General features: G+C 29.5%; 1 protein-coding gene across 2 annotated transcripts in view; it reads right to left on the minus strand.

Moving 5' to 3' along the window:
- LOC106467787 (ADP-ribosylation factor GTPase-activating protein 2-like) overlaps positions 1–20,040 on the minus strand; it is a 49,428-nt gene that overhangs the window by 10,101 nt on the left and 19,287 nt on the right. Inside the window, exons 6-10 of one of the 2 annotated variants that reach the window (XM_013928165.2) lie at positions 17,924–18,078; positions 10,159–10,434; positions 8,856–8,990; positions 6,576–6,705; positions 5,550–5,752 (exon numbers count right to left, since the gene is read on the minus strand). In XM_013928165.2, the coding sequence (XP_013783619.1) occupies positions 5,550–5,752; positions 6,576–6,705; positions 8,856–8,990; positions 10,159–10,434; positions 17,924–18,078 (899 nt within the window). The remainder of the gene's footprint in view (positions 1–5,549; positions 5,753–6,575; positions 6,706–8,855; positions 8,991–10,158; positions 10,435–17,923; positions 18,079–20,040) is intronic. The other variant, XM_022395980.1, reaches the window with a different exon arrangement.

Here is a 20,040-nt window from a genome sequence, read left to right on the forward strand (position 1 = left end):
GCACAAATATTAGTTAGACAGAGTTCAAAGGTCAATAAAACAATAAAATTTATGTATAAATAGATGTATACTGTTACAAGTTTAAAGCTATTTAGGATAAACAAATGTACTCTAATAATACAATTTAAAGTCATTCTAGAAAAAAGGGTAATTTCGATTTATTTTGATTTTCTATTGGTGGTTACAAGGTCATTCAAATTGACCAACCATGTGTAAATTTTGGGTATAGAAAATAACAGATAAAATTTTACCAAAAAAAGCATTTGAAATTTATTTAGGAGGTTTTAGAGATTACTCAAATAAAATGCAAGATTTTTCATACAAAGAAAGGTTTTTTTTTTAATCTTAACATGAAAATCATTTTGCACTTGGACTAGTATATAAAAATATTATATATATTCATGGACAAATATTTAGTAAAAATACTTCATGAAAAAATCTGATTTTGGTGTACAACAGCTTTGCAATGTTTACTAAAAGTCTGCCAAATTTTGCGAAGATACACAAAGTGTATTAAAGTTATAGTATGGAAACTATAACAAGTACAAAATGGTTATAAGATTGGTTGATTCAACCAACCATGTAGCGAGAGAGTTAAAGCAATAAATCAACTGGTAAGAGTTTAGAACAAATGAGAGTTAAAGAGCTATTGAATTACATCATTTGACAGCAGCCATTGTGCATTCCCAAAGAAGAGATTTTTTTCATTTAAGTTTTCTTATCTAATGTAATAAGCTCTAATTTTGACATTTTATTAAAAAAAAACCATATAACAAAAAATAAAATATAAACATAAAACATTTAGCACTTTCTTTAAGCCTTGAGTCTTTTTATATATGTGTGCATGTCTATTTTTTCACTATGTTGGTCTTTAAAAAATATTTCATGCAGCTTTCAAAATATGCATTTTCGAACACAGACATTAGAACAGGTTGTCCAAAAACTACTATAATTTATCTGGTTTTCTAACTTACCTATAAGTAAGCTAAAACTTTCATAACTTCTCAAAGCAATGTCTTTAGTCTTAAACACTCCAAGCTCTCACAGTGAAATATAGGATTTTACCACTAAGACAAACATGCAGTTTATGATTTGCTTTTTCTGTTGGTTAGAAACATGTCTAATAACAATGTATAAGAAAATTATAGTTATATTTTATAAGACAGAGGGTATGAGAAAAGCATATCCAAATATCCAAAAATAACAAATATTGTGATATTTCAGTAAATCAAGAAGAGGTTGAAATTTTATATCCTGGTTCTTCAATATGTGACTAAAGTGATGAAGATTGAGAATTCATTTAAATATTTTCTTTTGATATTAAGAAACTAAAATTCGGACTACTTTACAAGTGAATTATAAAAAATTTTAACGCCAAGTTTTTTTAAACACAGATTGAGAATAAAGTAGTTAGATTAAATTTTGAATACAACTCTGTAAAAACTTTGTGAAAGATTCAAATTAACCCTCCTGTATTCATATAGTTAGAAGTTTAATGGTGTTATTGTTCTCACACTTGTTTGAAGCAGGCAAGGTTTAAAGTATTGTTGTTGTGTTATTGTTTTTAGTAACATTGGCTCCACTACTTAATGTTTAAAGATTTTTTGATCAAATACACGTAAGGTCTTGGATTTCACATTTAGTATTTATGTATAGATTAAAGTAACAAGATATCTAACTTAACATTATGTATGTTTCACTTAGCATTTTCTTTTACTTCATCTCATTTCTTTAACCTTATGGACACAGAACTGATGTATTTCACTATCCATTTTGCTTTGAAGCTATACACAGTTATATTTACTATAATTCCATATTTACTAAGTGTATCTTCATGAAATTTGGTACACTTTTAGTAAACATTAGAAACCTGTTGTACATAAAAAAATCAATTTTTAATAAAGTATTTTCATAGAAGGCATGTCTGAGAATTAAAAATCTTTTACAGAGTCATTCTGTTCAGAATAAAAATACTTATTTTCATCTTAGTTTCATATTTCATTCGCATAACCTCTAGAACTCTCTGAATGAGAATTAAGTTTTTAAAAGGTAAAAGTTTGTATTTTGTGTTATTTTCTCTATCCTAACATTACATAGTAGCTGAATCATCAGTGCATATTGAAATGAAATTTTGAAATTCATGAAATTAAATGAACATACATATTTCTTCTTTAAATAAATAATTTGTTGTCATATCTTTAGTTGATGATATTCACAATTTTAACTGTGTACTTTACACATAGCTTATTCAGCTCTCAATGCACTCGTGTATCTAAGTCTTGTTAAAATTTTCTAACTTCTTTCACGAAAAAAAAAAAAGTTGTGCACCTTTCAAATATGCAATTAAAACAACAACTACACAGTTCTCTAAAACAGAATGTCCAAAAACTATAATTTTTAACGTCTTTTTAATTAAGCTATAAATAAGTTTAAAAAGTTATTAAATACTATAAGCATTAACTTTTTTTGCCAACAAGCCCATAATCAATTCTCACAGTCTAACATATATTTCTGTAAATTTCAAAAGAAGCATTGTATTTTAGAAATAGAAAATAATATTTTTCTATTGGTTATAAACATAATCATGGTTCTGAAAACTGCTTGAAATCCAAAGATAGATGGGAAGGGACCTGTCACAGGTTGGGAAAATTCAATGAAATCTCAGCAAATGGAGAAGTTAGGGCATTAAAACTGTACCTTGGATCTTGGAATTATTTATAGATTGTATCTACACTGCTTAGGCAGTGTAGATGCTGTACTATTTAAGTCATACAAACTAAAAGGGGAGAATTGAGAGAGCTCACACATCACTGTGACGATCGAGAATTATTTAAATATTTTCTTTTGAAATTAAGAAATTAAAACTTGAGTGATATAAACATTTTAATTATAAACTACATTCTGATGCTAATTTTATTGACAAACATTGATTATATATTTGCTCAATTAAATTTTTAATGTAACTAAAATGTTCTGACATGCAACAGAGCCTAGCCTGTACTTAATGGGTTAACTCATAAGCAGGACTTACATTCACTGACTAGAGCTTTGTTTTTCTATTAATTCTACTGATACAAGACTGGTAACTTTGAGAGACCTTGTACTATGAAAGTATCCATACTATAACTTTTAATATAGTAAATATATCTTAACAAAATTTGTCAAGCTTTTAGTAAACATCACAAATCTCTTGGACAAAAAAATCAGCTTTTTTAATCAAATATTTTTACAAATGATTTGTCTGAATATATTGAGTCAGAGTATGAATCAGACACTGACTAGCCTGAAAGCAAGGTGATTTTCATGTTAAGATTAAAAATACTTTTTCATCTTACAGTTTTCAAATTCTATTTGCATAGCTTCTAACACTTCCTAAATGTACATTAAGTTTGTTTGTTTTTTCCAGTAAAACTATATTCTATGTATTATTTTTTCTATCCTAACACTATATTGGCTAAGTTGATTTGACCAGCCTTGTAATCACAGCAAAAATATGCATATAAATCTAATCTGCACTTTTTTCTTTCTAGAATGACTGCAGATTTTAACAGGAAATTATAGTTATTTATTCGAAATAGCTTAGGGCTTGTGACGGTTTAAAACTTTTAATGTTTTATTGCTCTCTGAACCATGTTTAACTAATAATCCTGTGATACAGGCTGTAAATTAAACATCATATGCAGTACTCATATTGTAGTAATAAAAGATGTCATGCAGTAGCTATTCTTGATAAAACCCTAGAGAAAAATATTTTCATTTTTTTTTTTATTATATAAGCTAAAACATTCTAATGTTTAAAATTTTAGTTACTTTTATAACAATAGATACAAAATATACATAGAATAACAAGAATTTAGTACTTAAATTTGGCCTTTTTTTTGCTGTTGGCCTGCCGATGAAACTTAAGCCTACTTTTGTGTAATGATGATATAATTTTAATAATAGTACATTAAATAATTTATACTTTCAATATTCAGTTATGAATACAAAATAATAACAAGCATAAAGTAAAAAAATGTCCAAAACTATTATAATTTAAGTGACTTTCTAACTAAGGCAGAAGCGCCTTAAAATAATTCTCTGAGATGCTCAATCTGAATTTGGAGAAAGCATCTTTAAAATTGTAAGTAAAATAATTAAAAATATTTACTGAGAACAATGCAGCATTATACATCATTTGGTATACTAAAACTTTGTTTTATATTAGTTATAAATTATGTAATGGAAAATGACAAAGATAATGTAGCAAGAGTGTCCAACTTTCTGGTTCACATCTCCATAAACAAAGAAGACCGAAGGCTATAAAAATTAGACTGTCTTAGTAATATCTATATTACAATGAGTAATTTAGGTTAAACTCAAAATACCATACAAGGGTAATGAAAAAAAAATATAGAAAATGGGCAAGTCGGAGTGAACAAATGTCATGTTACACAGATAAGAGAATATTGAGAATTTATTTAAGTATTTCTTTTGAAATTAAGAACTTAAAATTTGTATTAAAATTTGACTTATTAACTATGTTTTGATGCCAACTTTATTCCTATACAATGATGATAAAGTAGTTTAATTAAGTTTAAGTAGTTGATTATATTATAGTACATTGTTTATTTATATTGTTGATTGTGAAATTGATAGTAAACATTTGTTCTTTGTTTAAATCTGTATCTAGTCTCTTTTTGGTTACTTAACTGTCACAACTTGGAATAAAAACACATAAGCCCAAGATCCAAAACCTTCCAGTTATTAAAAAGCCTAACTTTTCTATGCTGCTGGTGGTTATCCATAAGATACCACAATAGATAATCTATTAAGACAAGCTGTTGATAAATTTTTGAAATTCAATAATTTGCACTAATTTGCAGAATCTGGCAATCAGGAAATTAAGAATTCACCTTCTCCTTATAAGTTACAACAGTTTAACTTTTCCAGGACACTGAGATATGTTAGTTAGTTGTTGAATTGTATGAATAGTAAAATGTTAATAGCTTTATGATGAAACAGTGTACATATTGTTGTCAGTTGTGTTAGTAAGTTGACTCTTATCTCTCATTATAATCAGCAAAGTGTGAAAAAGCATGATATAAATAAAAAGTGAATTTTCATCTGAATCATTAAAACATTTGTTTATCAAAGTTAAGAGCTAAAACAATGTGTAGTTTCAAATCGGGAATTTGTAAACTATATGTATTTTAGCAGAAACTGTAAGTACCTTTCTATATATATATTCTGGTTCTAATTAATCTCTAGTTGATATGAAAACCATACGTACTAAAGTTGCTATTTCTCTGTATACTGACTGGTAGGCTGTAATCTACAAATCATAACTATGCCAGCTCATTACTCTAATGTCTTTTGTTGATCTACAGATATGTATTGTTTCCACTATGACACTTAGACAACAGCATTCCAGTATTTTGCTTAAACAAGTGAATAACAGGTGATCCACATTCTTTCAGATGTTTTTCCAAAGTAAAATAAGTGATGTAAAAACTAGTACAGTTTTAGAACAAAACTAATTTATAACTTCAACTTTAGGGCATACATACCTGAAAGATGTCATTACTCCATTAGCTAGTGAAGAAAGTCGTCCCGCTACCTTGGTAACCCCATCTTTTACTCCTTCTTTTATGTCATACAGGTTAGGAGCATTGTAGCTGCTTCCTTTTGCAGCTGATGATTCACCAAAATAGTCAGAACTAGAGATACTACTAGAGCCCTCAAAACGTGAAAGTTTTTCTCTGCATTCAAACTATTAAAATGAAAACTATCTTAAAAATTGAGGACTGAGACACAGTATAAATATTTAATGTATTATTAAAAGTTGTCTTCTACACCTGAACACAGTAATTACAGCTGCAAGTTTATCATAATACATATAAAATACAAAAAAGTATACATATCAAGCCCCAAAGTTTTGTATTTGTTGTATAATTTGAAAAAGTTATGAAAATACATTTGTAGTTTTCAAATATACATTTAATTCATCATTTAACACTGATAATCTTCAAAAAGACAGTGAAAGGCTAATATAAAATTAATGGATTTACACACAAAAGTAAAAAAAAAAATTACTTGAATCCAAAATGTCACATGTAAAAATGTATATCTATTTTGTGTAACATTTTGTATTATGTGAAACCCTTCTTTCAAGTAATACATTTTATAGTTTTAGTTACATTAAACTTTTAATTACTACACTGCTATCTCATATCTTCAAAACTTCTAATGTGGTATGAATATAAAATTTCCTAAATGGTTTTAAGTTATATTGGTTCCACCACTAAGTTGGCATAGAAGAATATGCTAATTTAAGATCTACAACATTCTCAAGTGTTAAGAAGTGTGCCAACAGTGAAGAAAAACTACATATTAAGGACAATATTTTGATTAATAGACTAAAATCATAGTATAATGATTAAAACAGTGCAGTTCAGTTATCAGTAAACACTTTTCATCTTTTATAAGTTTAATATTAAAATTATTATTTATATTTACTATACTACTAATCAACATATTTTTAAAATTTAGAAATGTAGTAAAATAAAATAATATTATCTGAAACATAAACTTACATTTGAATCTCTACTGTTACCAAAAAACTGGTCTGAAGAGATGGCCTTGGCATTCCCAAATTTCCGTTGAGCTTCATCTCCAGAAGGCACAGAGCTCAAAGCAGCAGCAGTACTTCTTCGACTTTGAGTACTACATACACCACATTTGTTGTAAGAACACAATGTAAATACACCAATTTTAAATTTCATACTGCATTACTTGATAATCATTCATGCCCACTATTAGATAGGCAACATATCCAAGTGCTGAAGTTCAGTTAGAATCATAATATTTAGAAAAACATTCAAGTATATAATTGTTTAAAATAAAAAAAAATAATTAAAATATTAATAGTAAATAAACCTTGAAAACGTTTCAACATTTTTAAATGACTTCTGTTGAAACTGTATTAACTCTATATTACATTAAGACAAAACAAATCAATAAAAAAGCTATGATTACTCTGCCAGAGACAGTCTGTATCTTCTAATTCAAAATACTGAACCCCTTTTCCTAAAAATTAGCTTTCCAAAAATATAAATATACAATAAGCTAAATGGCATGGAATAAAAAAAAAATAGCAATTTCCATTTTTGTTGCAAAAAAATTAATTTTCATTAGCATTGTATTGTGTATGATTTCTTTTAAAACCATTCAAAATTCTCAGGAACTGAATGTATTTTGATATATTTATAAAGCAGATCCTGTTTCATGGTGGTTCCAGAAGGAGTAGCTCCTTGTTTTACATTTATTAATTTTTAATGTTTCAAATAATAAACTAAACTAAGTTTAAGAAGAAAAAAAAGTATTAACCCCTACAGCATTACACATCTATATAAATACTTAAAATTACAATTTGTGACATTTTTTGGCCCATTTGTTAATTACTGTGATTACTAGCATTTTAAAGTTATTGCTTAAAAGTTAAAACCTCAATCACCCTCAAATTATGCTGTTCTTTATTTAACTTCAGAAAACTTTTAATTTTTCTCTTTAATTATAGCTGAACTACTGTTGCTCAGTTTATAGAAATTCTCATACTAAACACAGCAAGTTACTGAATAACATGATAATAAGGTCTAAAAAACACAAATCAAGCTGCATCAAAGTGACGTCTAACTTGCAAAAATAATAGTGCATTATATATATATATATATAAATAAAGATAATAAAAAATTTTGTGCATTCCTCATGGTTCTACTTTTTTTTTATTCATTAAGAATCAGACTTTTATTAAGTACTTTTCGCACAGTTATTTCCACAGCCTTTTCAAAAGGGAGCATTTGTTGGCAGTGAACAGCGTTACATTGACTTTGATAAGCATGACCAAAAATTATCATATTAAACATTATGGTTGGGTAATTAATCTATTCTTTAAACAATTCCTACACAAGTACTGCAGTTAGCCCAGGGTATTGTTACAGATGTTAGTGTTATTAATTCTTACCTAAAAGTCTGATTTGTGACTTAAATAAAATTAATAACTATTAAAAATCACTTATGTAATCTTCATGTTTCATATTGAATTGCTCAGATCAATTTCAAGCAGTTTCTAAGTGCTCTCAGAAAGTTTTTCAATCACTGAAGAACTTAGTAATTTTAACAGTGAAACTTTTTAAGATACCTTCGGTAATCCTGAGAGGGTTGGGAATATTTGGACGTACCTTACATTTCAGGTAATCTACCTTGACAGCAGCAGAGAAAATGAGGTAAAGGTGCAGAATGTGGTGGAGACTGCTGTTCAGAGTATTCCAGACGTGGTTGCTTACCTACAAGCTGTTTATTATTTTATTTTTATCAGTATTTGGGATATCCATAACATAAGTAGAAAGATTCAGTGGCCACTGACCCCACCCACCATGGGGTTCTACAAGGGGATGCACTACAATGGCAAACAAGGACACTGCAGCAACACCAGGGTTTCGTGAGCACTATACCCAAACATGAGCATCAGACACAATGTCCACAACACCCATTAAGAATGCCCAACACTGGCCCTTTTTGAAGGGGGGGGGGTAAACTGAAAATATAGAACCTCCCTGGGAGGACTCCACCTGATGAAAAAGTAGTTAATATTGTGTGAATAATTAAGTATCCTTAATCCATAATCGTGTTACTGAATTTAAATTTCAATTTAAATAAAATTCCACCTGAAACTAGAATCCATTTAAAATTGCAAAAAAAGTTAATTTTATTGTCATTGTGTTACATTGAAATGTTTGAGTAAAACTGAACTCCAAGGAATGTGGCATCCACTGAAACTGTATTACATTTGTTACCCCAGTCACCAGAAAACTTACCTACTGTCGTCACGTGTTAATACAGTGTCTGATAAAAATGATTTTTCACCATCTCTATCTATATCCCAAGATGGTTTGCTGCTAAAACTCTTAAAATCATCATCTTTGCGGGACAAAAAGGGACTGTCTCGGTACCTGAAATAATAAAGAAAAACTATTCACAAATATATATCAAATGGAAAAATGTATACTTGCTTAAAACAAAGAAAGACCCCATAAAATATTACTTAAATGACATAATTACTTGTTAGTTAAAAAAAATTTTCTTTTCCTTTATGGAAGTCAACCTTTTTTACTCATATGTATAATACTCTTTCAACCTAAGCAATTGCTAGATATATGCACTTCAATGTTCACAAGGAAATAATTGGAACTTCACATAGAAAATGTATTTAACATTTCCTCTGCTACATATTCTGTCCAGCAAACAAAATAATACATGGAGAGAGCAACACGTGTCATGGTAACAATAGACTGTGCCCCTTGTTTGAAGAAAATAATATGTTTCCCATCAATTTTTCTTTCTGGAATGCATTTTAGCTTCAAATTCATTTAGTAAATTACTTCCATTTCAAGGACATTTCCTACACTTATCACAGTTTTTTTTTTACAATGGTGACTATGAGAAAGACAATGTCATCATAAGAAACAATTTTGTTTTCTGCTTATGTGGAAGTAAAAGCTACTTACATTACTACAGTAATGTCTCCTTTCAGACAAAAACTCAATGTAAGGACCACTAATGAAAAATTAGAGGGGGAACTTTGTTGTTTATTTAATCCACCAAAACTTCAGTCAATCATAGTAACAATCTTGTAATCACTGGCCTTAGCTAAGTCATGCTATAATTAATCAGGTACACTAATTATGATTTAAGTAATCCTTTACTGGAGCAAAATTAAACATATTCTGACAAACCAATCACTTATACAGATCACTCATACACAGATTTGATTTTTCCTTAGACAATACCTTTGTGCTACCCTTACCTGCTTGAATACTGGGATTTCATTTTCACTATTATAGTACACCTAAACCCCAATGTACACATAATCATTTTTTTGGTAATGGAATGTGAACTATGAACCCTCAAATTCAATGTGTTATGAGGCCAAATGTAATTTTTTGACCTGAAAGTATAATAATAATAATAATAAAATAACAATACAAGCTAAACATTCACTGTTGAACCTTCTTTAAACACAATAAAATGGGCTTTGCTATTCAAGAATTGTATGCAACATAATTAAATAAGAATAAATGTTTAGTTGTTTAGCCTTAACCATTATTAACTAGTACTTACTTTGGTGGTCCAGAGGTGAACCCAATAAACTCAAATTCATCTTCAAAGTCATGGTCTTTATCTTGTTTAATGTTAGATGTAGGTAACTCTTGCTGAATAGTTTTCATATCTGAGAGAGCTGAATGAGAGACTGTTCCTCCTCCAAGCTGACCACCAGAAAACCCCATACCAAGTCTCTCAAACTGCTCAGCCTTGTGAGGGTCAACATGCTTTAGTATTTGTTCCGTTTGCTTTTGTTGAAGGCTCAAGTCCTTGTAAGCAAGTCGCATGGAGATACTTGATATATAGATTGAAATAGTTGAATCACACAGTTTTATGAGAACAGCATTACCCAAAATTTAATAAAAATATATTTAGATCTATATTTACCAGATAATAAATATTTACCCTTTAGATAATAAGCAATATTAGTTTGATAATCAAATTAAAAAAAATATTAACTACTGACAAAATCTTATATTTTGTTCAGCAATGTAATGAAACAATGTTGTATGCAGCACTCTTGTAGAGTACTGTCACTAAGTAGCTTAATCACTGTAACAATGTGCAACAAATTAATAGCAACCACTAAAGTATATATATATATATATATATATATATATATTTATATACACACACACATATATATATATTCAAAATCCTGAATACTTTGGCCTTAACCACTTACAAGATGTACATTTTTATATCTATTTTCCTGTATACACACACACACTAGATATAAAACTCTAGCCGAGTTAAGTTTTATATTGTACTGTCTTCATTTTTTTTCTTCTAAATACGTGTCAGTAGGCTAATATGATGTGCAAGTGTACTAAGTATGTGTGTGTGTATATTATTATTATTATTATAGCAAAGTCACATCAGGCTATCTGCTGTGTTCACTGAGGGTAATCAGACCCCTTATTTTAGCATTGTAAATCTGATGACTTACTGCTGTCCCACTAGGAGATGTGTACCAAGTAATTCATGAATCTAAGTTAATGTTTAACCTGTGAGTAATCATTTCCTGTATTTTTCTAAGCTAATTTTTTGGATTGTACAGATAGTTCATACTTATTATTATTCCAAATCAATATCATAGTCTGATAAATGAAGAAAACAAAAAAGTATATAAGCCTTGGCCTAACTACAGATACTATGGTTAGTCACAGTACACCACAATTTATGTACAACCACTACAACTGTGACAAACAAAGGTGAATAGGCAGCATCTGCCTAGTTCAGCATGCCAGTTATAGAGAAAGTCTAGGAGGACTAATATACAAAAGTAGCACAGATGGAAATGATCATGTTTCAAATGTTTTCTGTCTTTCATCTCCAAGTCAACTTGCATTGGTTTTGGCAAAACAATGACCTTCACAGGAGAAAGAGAAATTTCAATAGAATGTTAAAAAAAAGTTTAAAAACCAAGGCTTAATCAAAGAAAACACTATCAAAAAGCTAAGAACTAGGAGCAACTATCCTCCACAATTTTATGAATTACCTCTCAGACATATCATCAGTGCCATAAACTCACCTTACTATAACTTAGCTACCTTTTTTGGTACCTATCCTATCACCACTAAAGGGTAATACAGAACACCATGTCCACAATTCAAAACATTTTAACGAACAACTTGGAGTCAAACATATCAGATCCAAAGATGTTCTCATCAGTTTTGACATCAGAAACATATTCACTAATGTCTTAAACTACATAAACCTGTTACATATCACCAAACAGCTACTGAATGATAATTCTCTTACATACAGAACTGATATGAAAACAGAAGATATCATGGAACCACAGTTTCTCTACAATCCTCATATTTTCAATAAAACAACAACATCTTTGAAAAAACAGATGGCTTTGCCATGGAATCACATTCTCTCCAGCTTTAGCAAACGTTTCCATGAAAGGTCTTGAACAAATAATCCTTTTCTCCAATGGAAAAAAAAAAACAAAAAAAAAAAAAAACAAGCTTTTACAGATGCAACACTAACAAAAGTTTTTTCTGGCTTCACAGTCATGAAAACTTACAAGCCTTCTTATAACACCATAACCCACTCACTATGGGTAGGTCAAAGTGTGCATGTCATTATCTTTTACATTTGCATCAAAGTTTAATTACTTTATTATCAATGTATACGAATAAACTTGACATCTAATTCAACTAATAAATCAAATTTTAAGTTCTTAATTTTATAAAGAAATATTTAGATAAAACTTCAATTTCCCTGTATGAGAATCATGACATTTTTCTCTAGTTTTTTCCCTTCTCTAATTTATTTACCACCCCTCTCTCAAATGCAGAATTTAACACAAATTACTTATTTTAATATTGATATTGCTGAGGCAAAGTCTAATTTTTATAGTCTTCAATCTTATTTCTTTATGGAGTCATAAACTAGAAAATCAGACCCACTTGCCACACCCACCTGTCATATTCTCTCTTTCACAAATTGCCAATAATTCTCTTCGATGTTTTATACTATATCATTTATAGCCAAGAGAAAAGCAAAGTCTTAATCTATCAAATGACGTATAATATTACATGAAATTAATTTAAACTCCTCTTATTTTAGTTAAAAAGCCAAACATAAGTACTATATTTCTTGTTTTTAACATATATTCTTTATTTATTGTTAGATAAGATAAAGTAAAATAATAATCATTCCTTCACAAGGTATGCTCACAAGTGAAGCAATTGGACATTTTTGAGGAAATTGTACAATTGCTTCATTCTTCTTTGTTTAAGAAAGAAACTTAAGTTTCTGAGTGGGTTGCATATACATGAAGAAATGGCACAAGTAAAGGATGCCTGTATTACGAAATTGGGTCAAGAACTAGGAAAAGCACAATTAGCTGGCTAGTTAGTATTGTGAATCATGAGTGAATATTATAGAAAAAAAAAAGAAGTTACAGTGAGGATGCTGAGAAAAATGCTAGTCACGAGTTTGACAGTAATAAGTTACTGACTCTGAGTTAGTAGCACAGTAAAGGCTACTAAAAAGTTTATGATAGCATCTAAAATCTTTACTTCAGCTTTGTGTAGTATATAAGTGAGAAGGCAACTGGAGTACTCACCATCACAGTAACAAATTACTTGAGAGTTTGGAAATGCCTAAGGAGTTGCAGGTAGTCAGGAATACTATTTGGAAAATCGAAAGAATACAGAGAAAATACAGAATAAAAACTTGTGTCTGGAGCTAAAAGTTAAGTTCTCCGGGAAGAATCGAGGTTATCCAAAGAGGTGATAACCAAGTCAGCATGAACATAAAGATTTCTAACCTCCAGAGATATACCAGTCCAACCTTGTTGTAAGTATAATATTGCTCTCTCTCTCTTATTCAATTAATGTAGTTTAATAAGGAAGTTAATGATTATAACAGGGAGAAATATTCTACATGTATTGATTAATAATGCTTAACTGAAAAGTGAAAGTTAGAATTGTTAAGAAACTAATGGTTTAGTACATGTTTAAAATGATTATAACAGTGAGAAATATTCTACATGTATTGGTTAATAATGCTTGACTGAAAAGTGAATGTTAGAATTGTTAAGAAACTAATGGTCTAGTAGATGTTTAACTGTTGATATTAAAGGTGTATACCGTGTGTAAAGACCTAGTAAATTTGATGTATTTTGTTCAATGTCAGTCTCAGAATCCGTTTCTTTAGTCTAACCGTAAACTACCTTGAGTTAGCGACTTGTAAGCTCCACTTGCCACTGCAATCCTCAATTAAATAAATTTGGTGTAATCGGCAGTACAGTCGAAGCTCCAACGACTAGCCCTAAGGGCACTGCCCGCTACACAAGCAGCATGTGCATTACGTGATTCAATACTGTAACATGAGCTACAAGTTTTCCAAGTGAGTTACAACTGGTGTGGCAGAATTATTAGTGAGACATGATTCAAGGTACAATAAAACAACAAAAATTGAGTAGAAACAGATGTAGACTGTTACAAGTCTTAAGCTATCTAGGATAAACAATTGTTGTTTCCTGCTACAATCTGCAGTATTTCTAGAAAAAAAAGAGGGGCAATTTAGATTTAATTCATATTTTTTATGGTGGTTCCAAGGTTGGTAAAATCAACCGAGTTTGTATTATATTAGGGTAAGGAAAATAACAAAATAAAAAGTTTCAATTAACCGTATCGCCCCAGATATTCTTTACTGCGCATGACACAAGGTTTTAGTGTCTTACGTTCCAATTTTTGTTGAACTACTGTTTGTTTATGTTATACCAATTAGAATAGCATAAAATCTTAGCTAATAATTCATATTTTAATAGTATACAAGTTTTAGGTTTTAACTTCTACAAGGAAATATACAAAAAAATTCCTGAATTTCCACTAGAGTAACCCAGGTAACATATTTTCTCTCAGCATGTCATCATTCCTATTTTATCCGCCACCCCTTGAAAAATTATGAAATTAAATGTAAATTACTCTCTATAAAATTGTTATCGCTCAGACAAACCATAATTTTTATAGTCTTTAATTTTGTTTGGTTACAGAGTTATCAAAGAGAAAATCCGACCCCTCCTGCCACATCCTCTCTTTCACAATTCATTGATAGTTCTCTCTTATGTTTCATTATACATTAACTATAAACAATATAAAGTTTTCAACTATGAAATGATGTATTGTATAACATTATGTTCTGAACAATTAAATTTCAATTTCATTCAGAGTATGAATATTGTTCCTGTGGAAAAGTTAATGACTAGCTTGGATGAATTTGTAATGGCTCCTATCGCATAGTTATAAAGCCAGAAAAATTTTAAGAACTAAGGAAATTTGATTACTTTTTGCATGTTATTAGTCTATATTCTTTGCTACATTATCTAATTAAATAAAAATTATTAAGTGCATTACTTTTAGTGCTTAACTGTCATCAACAATCAACAGCAAGAAAAAAAAGAAGATTGAGTAAATACTTTATTTCTTTTTCATATTTCTTCTTTATTTATTATTATATAAGTAACTAAAATCTAAAAATACAGATCTTTTTAAGTTATTTAAGACTAGATTAGGTAAAATAAGTAATAAAAAGAATATAATTAAGATGGTTCATGAGGCATGCACGCAAGCAGTTCGTAGTAGTTAGTGGGTGATGTAATTCAATAGCATAATGTGACCTGCACGTTCTCCGAGTGATTAACAACTTTTTATGGCATGGATATTAGTTAGACACAGTTCAAAGGGCAATAAAACAATAAACTTAATTATAAGTAGATGTATAATGTTATGAACTTAGAGCTACTTAGGATAAACGAATGTAGTTTCATGTTACAATTTTAATTCATTCTAGAAAGAAAAAAAATTTAATTTAGGTTCATTTTAATAATTCTTTTTTGGTGGTTACGAGGTTGGTCTAATTGATCGATCCTGTTTTGAGACAGGGTAGAGAAAATAACATATAAACTATAAAGTTTTACTGAAAAAAAACGTATGAAATATTTTATGGACTACACAAAGGAAATTTGAGAATCTTGAGATGAGGAATAGTATTTTTAATTTTAACATGAAAATTACTTTGAACATGGACTGTTAAAAACAAATACTCAATATGTATTCATTAAAAATACTTCACTAAAAATATGATTTTTTGTATGTGAAAGTCTTGTAATGTTAACTGAAAGACTGGCAAATTTCGTGAAGATATACAAACTATATTAGTTATAAGTATTAAATCTATAAAGACTTTAAACAAGTACAAAGGGTCACGTGACTCGGTCAAATTGAACAACCCTGTATTGAGAAAGTTAAACAAGGAAAAAAGTCACATGGTCAGTCAAATTGAACGAGCCCATATTGAGAGAGTTAAAGAAAAAAAATGTTCGATACTTAGGAGTTTTCAGAGGTTATGCAAATAAAATTTGAAAATTTTCAGAGGAAAAAAAAATTTTTTAACCTTAATATAAAAATCACCCTGCATTGAAAGCAGTCAACACTGTGTCTTGATATATGCACAGACATATCTTTTGTAAAAATAATCAGAAAATCTGTCATTTTTCCTATGTACAAAAGATTTGTAATGTTTATCAAAAACTTTCCAAATTTTGTGAAGATAGTATCACAAAAGATATTAAAATTTATAGCATGGAAACTCTGATGATTACTTTGTGGTTACAAGATTGATCACACCAATCAAATCCATATGGAAAGAGTTAACTCAGTAGACAATAGAATCCACTTCAGCAAGGAAATACGTAACAAAAACAGTCTGGTGTTTCTTGATATTCTCATCAGCAGACAGAAACAAACTCACCACAACAATATACAGGACAATTACTCAAACCGATACTTACATTTCCAGTCTTATCATCCACCTTCTATTAAATGCGGTATTATTAAGTTCTTGAATTAAAAAGCTGAAAACACATTAGATAAACCCCCATAAAAACTGAATTCTGACACATCAGACAGTGTTTAAAACACAATGGGTACCCTTATAATATCATCATAAACAGCACAAAGAACATTAAAAATGCAAACCCATACAACAGCCAAGAAAAACAAGACCAACACTATTTACCTCCTGTATGTGCAAAACTTTAGTGAGAAAATCAAACATATAGTGAAAAAGTTCCACATTGATGTCCACAGAAAATCTTACAGAACATTCAGGTCTATCCATGTCAAAACTAAACAAAGAACACCTGATGAAAAACACAAAAATATCATTTATGAAATACCATGTTCTTGTAAGTAAATCTATATTAGAGAAACTGGAAGAAACTTTGGGGCAAGAAATAAAGAACAAAGACTGCACAAGACTGAAGAACAAAAACATTATACTCCAGCAGAACATCTATATTGGCAAGATGGAAAATAGACTGGGACAATTGCAGACACAGTGACTCAAAAAGGTTCTGGAAAACAAGATAATTCAAAGAATTTTTCTACATCAACATGATGAAATCATTTAACATAGACTTATGCCTAGAAATCATCAGTTTGTAGCTACATTGGTCAAATCATCATTTATTGCACCAATCACATTACAAGAATACAAACCAATCATATATTCACCTCAATCTTCCCAGATAGCATATAAACCCCTGCAAAAACTGGTGCAAGCTACCTGAAGATGAAAGACTAAAAAACTTACAAAATGTCATTCTTTCCATCTATGCTACTTTCATAAATTAGTCCTCTAATATTTATTCCATGTGTTATGCTGCCATTTCATTTTTGTTTATTCCTCATGAAAACTCTGAATAAATCTATATAAAAATAAACTTTATTTGTGAGGAATTGTTGACCATGTGGTTGCTATTATTATTACACTCAAAAAGTATAAGTAAAACAACTCATACTATTGCCTAAATCTGAATTGAAATCCTACAGATGTCAATAACTGATGAAAGATTTAAAAAAAATTCTGGTGAGGTAACTAATCTGATTTGGTGACCATGTCCTTAATTAACATAACAATAACCTCACACACAATATAAAGTTAAAAATAGTGGATTTGATCAAACTGTGGGGAAACCAAATAAAAACAATAGTATCCTATACAAAATAACATATAGAAAATTATCTCACCAAAATAGCAACATGTTAACTCAAATCATACAGTCATAAAACAAACTAAGAAGAAAAATGTTCACAAGAAACTTTCCAAGGATTAAGACCAATATCATTTCAAAAATTCAATGATTCATTATGATTATCATGATGTTAAGCCCGTTTTTGATTCCACGAGTAAACAAAATAATTTCTCATAACATACATACTGTAAAATATCAGATCTTTTCTTTCACTTTACTCACAGTTGTTTTTCTTCCTCTTCTTTAGAGATATCAACATGTTGCTTTGCTGCCACGGCTGCCTGCTCTCGCAAATGGTCAGCTTGCTGTGCCTCCTTTTCAATTTCACTGAAATCTTTCCTCACTCTCTGAGCTCCCAATCCTTTTCTTGCTCCTTGCTGATTGGAATATACAACTGCAATTACTCAGATGAAGCAATAGTAAGATTAGTTGAAACAAGTGAAAAAGAAAATGAAAAAACATTCAGAGTTTAAGAGCTACCGATCCTTTTTGAGTTCAATGAATCAAAAGTCTAGCATACTTGTCACACTAATTCATTCCTACAGAGTCCAAAACATTAACCCCTAAAATTTTCAGCAAGATCATATCAATCTCATCAGCTTTAAAAAAAAAAAAAAAAAAATACTTAAACTTTTATGACACAAAACTATTTTAAGTTTGATCAGCAAAAGTTGTCTGTAACACTAGGTGCTGAATAGTAATTTAGGAAGTTGAGAAAATTTACACTTATGCCTTATCTTTTGTCTGTTCTCTATGTAGCAATGTATTCTTTACAGAATATGTAATAAAATTAAACATTTACATTAAAAAAAGTAAACAAAATAACATTTTCTTCAAAACTTTTCCCATCGCATAGCTGATCACCCTCTCTTCATTAGTAATAACCAACTCACTATATCAACATGGATATAAATAAAACAAGTTTCATTTTTCTAATGAATATATTAATTTTTATCATCATTAAATATTTGTATCATCCATTGCATCAGCCTTGCACTTACTGGTGCTTGTGTTGTACACCCCTTTCTTATCCTTGATATCCAACCACATAATTATATAGGAAGTTTCAAAGACTTGGGAACAAAACAGTGTTGGGAATTTTTAGTTTAGTCAGATAGTCATGTAATACTCAAGTGTTTTCATGTTAAATTATATTTGTTTGAAACCTACAGAAATGTCCTTAATTGAGAAAACATCAGATTAGCTTAGTTAGACTTAGTGAGCAAGTAAGAGACAGCAAAATAATCTAATGACTGGAACCCTTAATCACTAAACATTATTTTAAATTTTTTATCATATTTAAACAATGTACATAAATAAACTGGCTACTTAATTATGTCTAACTGAAATCATGATAGGTTTGAAATAAAAATATTATTTCCATTATTATGATAGCAAAACAAGTTTTTGTTATATAACACAGTTGTTAAAAGAAAGCAATTTAAAAGTATAAAATTAACCAATTACTCAATAATTTACTGTATAAAGATAAAAACCTCAAGACTTGACACAGTCTCCTACACTACATGTTTCAGTGTCTTACTTTGTCAACTTTATACACGGTAAATTAATGAATAAATGTTTTATTGTATTTTGAAACTATGGACATTCTCCTTTTCAAATATTTATAGTGAAACATTAAATCTTATAATATATGATATAAAATGTCAGAGAAGATTACTGGTAATTTGTGAAAGAGAGGATGTAACAGGTGGGCGTAGCAAATGGATCTGATTTTCTGGTTCATAAAAAATTCCATAAAAAAATAAAATTGAAGGCTATAAAAAGTAGATGTTGACTGCATTTTAGAGAGGGGTGGTAAATAAATTAGAGAAGGGAGAAAAACCTAGAGTACAAATGTCATGATTCTCATACTAAGGGAGATTAAAGTTTTATCTAAATATTCTTTTACAAAATTAAGAACTTAAAACTTATATAATATTTAAATTTGTTTATCAACTATGTTTTGATGCCAAATTTATTTGTATACATTGATAATAAAGTTGTTTAATTAAATGTTGAGCAGAACTCTGTAAAAGGTCATGACATACATACTTTCACCTATCTGTAGGGAGATGGTTAAAAAATATTAAACAAAAACAAAAAAAAACATGTTTCTACAAAATGTACAAAAGTAGTGATCCTTCAAAAGAGATCTACAATATTAAACCACGGGTAATTCAAAAAGTACTTAGAAAAAACCCAAAAACAATGTGAATGAAAATAGGAAAATTAATACCATGTTAAGTTAATGCAGTGGTTAAAAAAGTTATGAAGGCAGCACATACCTGTTTTCTATTTTTCTTATATGTAAGGGGCAATGTAGGGTGTGTGTGTGT

Source organism: Limulus polyphemus, unplaced genomic scaffold, assembly GCF_000517525.1.
Source record: "Limulus polyphemus unplaced genomic scaffold, Limulus_polyphemus-2.1.2 Scaffold2739, whole genome shotgun sequence".
In the NCBI taxonomy this organism is placed as follows: domain Eukaryota; kingdom Metazoa; phylum Arthropoda; class Merostomata; order Xiphosura; family Limulidae; genus Limulus; species Limulus polyphemus.